The sequence below is a fragment of the Zea mays genome, chromosome 2, assembly GCF_902167145.1.
Source record: "Zea mays cultivar B73 chromosome 2, Zm-B73-REFERENCE-NAM-5.0, whole genome shotgun sequence".
In the NCBI taxonomy this organism is placed as follows: domain Eukaryota; kingdom Viridiplantae; phylum Streptophyta; class Magnoliopsida; order Poales; family Poaceae; genus Zea; species Zea mays.
Genome location: NC_050097.1, coordinates 16,923,706 through 16,930,175, shown reverse-complemented (window position 1 = coordinate 16,930,175; position 6,470 = coordinate 16,923,706). Strand labels below are relative to the sequence as shown.

The 6,470-nt window shown below is 44.8% G+C and overlaps 1 protein-coding gene across 2 annotated transcripts; it reads left to right on the top strand.

Annotated features, from left to right (window-relative positions):
* Window positions 1-799: 799 nt before the first annotated feature.
* On the top strand, window positions 800-5,394 carry LOC100283786 (uncharacterized). Of its 2 annotated transcripts, none has more exons than XM_020547767.2 (6): window positions 800-1,229; window positions 1,337-1,363; window positions 2,784-2,856; window positions 2,968-3,102; window positions 3,558-3,778; window positions 4,960-5,347. In XM_020547767.2, exons 1-6 carry the CDS (start codon window positions 999-1,001, stop codon window positions 5,194-5,196), a joined length of 924 nt encoding a protein of 307 aa, XP_020403356.1. In that variant the 5' UTR covers window positions 800-998; the 3' UTR covers window positions 5,197-5,347. The 2 variants fall into 2 exon arrangements, with proteins under 2 accessions (XP_020403356.1, NP_001150157.2); NM_001156685.2 differs by having other exon boundaries at window positions 828-1,229; window positions 1,334-1,363; window positions 4,960-5,394.
* Window positions 5,395-6,470: the final 1,076 nt, after the last annotated feature.

The following is a 6,470-nucleotide window of genomic DNA, read 5'->3' as shown; positions in this document are numbered from 1 at the left end:
CGTGTCACACTCTTTATTCGCTTGCGATTTGTTTTGCGCCCTCTCTCTCGGACTCAATTATATTTCTAACGCTAACCCGACTTGTAGTTGTGATTAAGTTTGTAAATTTCAGATTCGCCCTATTCACCCCCCTCTAGGCGACTTTCAATATTGGACAATCAAGGCCCGTAGCGTGGCAACAGTCGACATATGCTACGGAGTTGGTGGTGGTGTTGTGTCGCTTCGGCGGGTCCAAGGCTAGGTAGACACTCGCATTCTCTCGCCCTTCTCGGATTGACGCCTAGCGCGGGTGCCTCTCGGTTTGGAGCTGCTCCTGCTGGGCTTTTTTCTCCGCTTGCGTGCTCTCTCCCTATATATCTAGCGGTATACTACCTATGTCGTCTTCAGATGCCCAGGTCTTCGTCGTGTCCTTTTTCGGCAACGAACGGGTATGTTCGCCTCTTCCCTTCCCTTCTTGCTCTACGAAACCTTGTAAGTGGGGGAGGCGAGGGATGAGGGTCTCTGATTTGCTGCCTACGGTGCCCGTGTATTCATAAAAAATATTATGTGAAAAGCGAAGACAATCAATAAAAAATCTTGAGATCTTTTTTTGAATAATTTACGTGATATTATTGTGAGCCGTCGCAACATACGGGTAACCGACTAGTGTGCCTCAATGAACGAGTACGACCATTGTAACCTTACAGATTCCATGGCGAGCCTAAGTGGTTATATGGGCCAGGCCTGGAAATATATGGGCCGATTCAGGCCTGCGATCCAACCTTAGATCATATGGGGCGCCAGGCGCCTGCTCCAGCAATCTGCCCAGCCAAGTTCAAGTTCAGTTCAGAATCAGAAGTTCAGAACCAAAACTGGTAGTATCAATAGCAGTATCAATAGCAATCTAGCACTTGTCAACCTAACCGATTCCCATCCAACCAACCCCGCACACCGCCGCGGGAAGCAGAAGAGACTGGAAGAGCCTACAAAAGCTTGGGGGCGCGGCAGCACAACGCAGGATGGTGGGCTTCCTCCGGGCCTTCGCCGCCGCTTCCGCTGTGCCCGCAGCAGCTGCCGCAGCCTATGCTCTCTTTTCATCCTCCGCCCCTTCCTCCTCCAAGCTCCGCTTCCCTCTTCCTGACTCCTTCCTCTCCGCCGCCGCCTCCTCGACCTCCGGGCGCGCTCCCAACGCCGTGCCCCCGATGGCCACCGCCGCTGCCACGGCTGATCTCTCGGCTGCCGATGATAAGGTTTGGCCGCTTACTCGCGTCACCGCCAGTAGTCTGTTCGCTTCGCCTGAGAACTGCGCGGCTTTTCTAACCTTGTGTGTGTGTGCTGCTTTGGTGTGTTGCAGCAGCGGGACTCGGCGCTTCCGGAGCTCACGGTAGGTGCTCTGACTTTACTAGAGGCATAGAATCTTCTGTTTTCCACGATGAGATGCTCTTGCGCTGCTAGGTGATTGCGGTAAGCTGAATTAGTTTTGAAGGACTAGTTTGAATTGGTGGTTGAGAGGTGGAAAATCGAATATATCAATTCTGTATCTAGGTTTAAATAGCTTGAGATCTTGGTCCGAGTGTGGTGGTATGTTCAATTCAATGGTGCTGTAGGTGGTATAATTGATTGGCTAGATTGTTTCTTCTTTTCTGCAGTTAGTGGATGTTTTTCCAATTTGTAGAGCTAGTAATCCACTAGTGTGCGTTAGCGGTATCCTATCATCTCATCTAGCTATTTAGAAGAAAGAGGAGTTGCATCAGTGAATTTTGGTTGCATCTGCAGATGTTGTGCTAAAGATCATGTCTGTCTTCATGACACATTAAGATATTTGATTTATAAAAGGTATCAGCACCAGTAATGAATCTATCCTTTGATTTGATTTCTCCCTGCTGCCAGAAGATGGCTACAAGGGATTAAGTAAATTGTGGATATGGGAGGTCTTTGAGGAGCCACTATCTGATCTTCAGATCGTGCCTTTGACAGGGGCATTCAATTTTACTGTGAACTAATGACAAAATTTCAGTATGGAAGTCAGATGGTAGGTAGCATAAATCATCCAAACACTTATATTTTTCTTGGACATGTGTTACACCATTTGGATGGTATGAGGTATCAGCTCCAAATTGTCTGGCTTGCTATGTCATATTAATAAAGGGCCATAACTTAGCACCAATAACTAAAGGGCATTATAATTTTCTCCAAGCAAGATAAGATCTTGTGTGCAGAAGTGATGTATTAGATTCGGTAACTCGGGAACTAAGTTATGTACTTCGGGAGCATATCGTAAACTGTGATTGTTCTATTTTGAAAATAATTTTCTGGCATGTGGGTACTTGGTGAACTCCTAAATAAATTGGGTTCTATTGTACTGTAGAATTCCTTTGAAATATGGTCTAGAAAGGCAAGGCAACATATTCGTTTTGTAAAGGGGGTAGACGTAGACCTAGTGCCGGAGGCTCCCACATGAGTGGGGTCTGAGAGGGATAAACCGAGGCATGCCTTCTCCCTGCAAGTGTGGAGAGGCTTCTTTGAACCCTTGATCTGGTGACTCAGTGAGACAACTCTCACCGTTGCATCGGGTCTGCCTTTCAATATATTCATTTTGTATTTTTTTAAAAAAAATATATGAACTAGGCAATATGTAGTCTTTGTGGCTCAACATTCTATGTGGCTTGTTTTGTTGCACACTATGTTGATAGAAACATCACGTGCTGGTTCACTTCATGATTCTTTGTGCATTTTCTTTAGAAATTGTTTATGTCCCAATGAAACGAGTTAGTTAATAATCTTGTGCTTGATATGATCTGAAGACGGAATTCATGGTGGACATGAAATGTGAGGGATGTGTAACAGCTGTGAAAAACAAGCTGCAAACTCTTGAAGGTATGGGGTTATATTATTTAATTTTCTATCGACTTTAATGAAACTCTAAAGCATAGTACTTTCTGTTTCAACCATTTGTGTTTGGTTTATGATGGCTACCTTTTACTACAGGAATAAAAAACATTGAGGTGGACTTGTCTAACCAAGTCGTTAGAGTTTTGGGGTCTCTTCCAGTGAAGACAATGTTAGATGCCCTTCATCAAACAGGTCGAGATGCACGACTGATTGGCCAAGGGAACCCAAATGGTTTGTGTTAATTGTATGTTAATCAGCATTTGTTAGCAAAACTCATTCAGATTAGCTTGGATATTTGCAGTCATTTGTTATCAAAATTCATTATGGTAGGTTTAGAGATCATCACTGAGTGAAGTGTGATGTTGGTTATTTCTTATGACATGTTGACATTTGTAGCATTAGGGTTTAATTGTCGCTTGTGTATGTGTTCTTTTCATATTGAGAGATCCGTCGAAAATTGTGAAGATCTTTAAAATGGTACACTATAGTTTCCATTTGTCTTTGAAATGCTTGTAAGTCGCACCAGGTCTTAGCTCTTTCAATTGTTTGATGGAACATCATTTTTTAATTGCCATATATTGTGAAGACTACCTTCAGATTGCTTGCCTGTTCTATTTTGCTAATATGCTGCATAGTTTTGTATATTAGGACTAATTCTGTGCTCCCCCCCCCCCCCTAACATGCAGATTTCTTAGTTTCTGCTGCTGTAGCTGAGTTTAAAGGGCCTGTTGTATTTGGTGTTGTTCGTCTGGCCCAAGTAAACATGGAGTTGGCTAGAGTTGAAGCCACGTTTAGTGGTCTATCACCTGGTAAACATGGATGGTCAATAAATCAGTTTGGGGATTTGACAAGAGGTGCAGAAAGCACTGGCAATGTCTATAATCCGCCAGATCATTTATCTGATAAGGTAATATTCCAACACTTGAAATCACGGTCATAAAATAATTACAAATGACAATTGGAGAGGCTTGGGATTATGTTATGTTGTCTTGATTTCAATTAGCATTAAAATATCTAGCTTCAGAATCGTTTGATCTTGTATGAGAATATAATACTACAGTTTCAAAGACAAGCAACTTCAGAGCGGATGGTTTATCTTTAGACTTCTTTACACTCATGTGACCTGCTCTTTCAGAGTTGCATTGCATCCAGTGCATGTCATAGCAAGTCACAATTGGTAACTTGGTATAGTGATCTGGTATTGTATGCCTACATCTCACATAAAACCGGTTGTCTGTTTAATTTACAGCCCCTTGTGATCTAGAAACACTGATCATTCTTGCATAAAAATTCAAAAGCAAAGTTCTGCCAAATTAAATAGGTTACCTTGCATGAATCTTGAACTCTAAAGTATGTTCCAAGCATATAATTTGATTAAATAAGCTATGTATGGAGAGTTAAACCTGCTCTTTTATATTACTATCCCATGATAACAAACCATAGAGGTTTCGTCTAGATTTGTTAGTCAGGTTTACTGTGCAGTTGCCCCGTGACCTACCAATCTACTTTCACTACAAAGCATTCTCTGTGCCTTAAACTCGATGACCAAATCCATCAAGCCAAATAGTTCCTGCAAATATCAACAAGGCATTGGCATACTGGTCTGTTTTGCATATGCTGCATCACATGTGCTGTCAGAATGTAGCAGATTTGGAATTGAGCAACTGTAGTTTACCCACCGCTGGACCAAGTCGGGTGGGCCGTCTTTCACTGCTAGCATCTATTGCATTAGATTTGCGTATCATATTTTTTTTACAAAGTGCACATCTTTAGGAAAGATAAGGTTGCAATTCCTTATGGTTTGCCTGATATGTTTTATAAAGGGTTTTATATTTTAAGTTTTCAGAGAATGTATTTTATTTAGCTGAAGGATCAGTCTTGAGAAAGAAAATGTTGTTGTAACTGAGGGAACACAGTTTCAACATGGGAAGCACAAATCTTTTGAACCCTGAACTTAACATTGTATTCAAGTAAACTGCTGCTTTGAGAAATTAATTTCATTATTTGAAGGAATACCAATTTCAATAATGCAAACATAACCCTTTCAGATCAAAATTGGGAACTAATGTTTGTACCTCTCTGAAACAGCCACTTGGTGACCTGGGAACACTAGAAGCTGGAGAGAACGGGGAAGCCCATTTCTCAGGACCGAAGGAGAAATTGAGAGTGGTTGACTTGATCGGCCGCTCTATTGCTTTGTATGCAACCGAGGACAGATCAGACCCTGGCATTGCCGCAGCCGTGATTGCAAGAAGCGCCGGGGTAGGAGAGAACTACAAGAAACTCTGCACTTGTGATGGTGTCACCATTTGGGAATCAAGCTAAACCTGCTACCAGCGAATTTTCCATACTATTTACTTCCGTATGTTGTACACACACATTAACGTAGAAACAATCAAAGTGGCAACTGAACATTTGGAATAAGCTTGAATACATTGAGGAATAAAGGCTGTTCTCATGTGGAGCTTGGACAGTATTTTTTTTGCGTCGGTTAGTGGACCTGTTCTGCTTCTGCCGCTGCGACACAACAGATCTCTGGTTTGATTACCCAAAGGTTCCTGCTCCATTGCTTGCTTGGCTAAACGCACAGTACACAAACGAAGTTCACATTGGTGGCAGCCATGTGAGGACGAGGGGGCTCCGGACGACGTGGACGCCAGCCAGGACGCCGTGGCTCCACCTTTGAACTCTGTAACCTAACCTTGACACGGTAATGGTAGTATGGTACGTCGAGGACGACGGACCCGACGTTCGTCACGGTGCGACGCACCGTCAGCGCAGCAGATGGCCGGATAATTCAAGTCACCAGGCGAGCTGAAGGTGTGCTTGCATGTCTTGCTCGAGTTCTTGGTGAAGGACCTGAGCTGCAACGGCGTCAGGTTCTCCACGCAGAGGAACTGCAGGTAGTCGTCCTGGACCATATCGTAGACCAGGCCAGACTTGAGAACACGCAGCTAGCGGGCGTATGTGGCCAGCTCCGTGATCGAACGGCGTGGACGCCTTGCAGTTGCAGGTGGCCGCGTCGTTCAGCGCAGCCACTCCCTCCGGACGATCTCCACCTCGACGACAACGTAATCAGGACATCGTCGTTGAGCGCGTCATCGTGGTGGCGGACTGGCGGCTAGACCGGCGAACTACCCAGTGCCGACGAAGTCCAACTAAAACGAATGGCCGCTGCTGATGAAGATTAAGCTAGAGGTCAGATGCCTCCTCCGGAATGCCGTTGATCCTAGCAACGACGACCGCATGGCGTTGGACGCGATCTGCAGCGCCGTGCCACCGAAAATGGTAGCGTCGTTCGCCACCAAGCCGTCGGCAAAAGCAGCGTGGGAAGGGATTCACACCGTGTACGACGACAGTAGGAGGAGTTGACGTTCAAGGACGGCGAGGGGGTCGAGGAATTCGCTCTGTGTCTCACTGGCATTGTGAGTCAACTTGCGCGACCCGAAGAACCCTACGAAGGTCGTCGAGAAGTACCTCTACATCGCGCATAGCAGGTACTATAAATAACTTGTTATCTCCATGGAAACGTTGTTGTGTTGGACATCTCCACCCTCTCGGTCGGTGAAGTTACAGAGAGATTGCTGGCATCCGAGGAT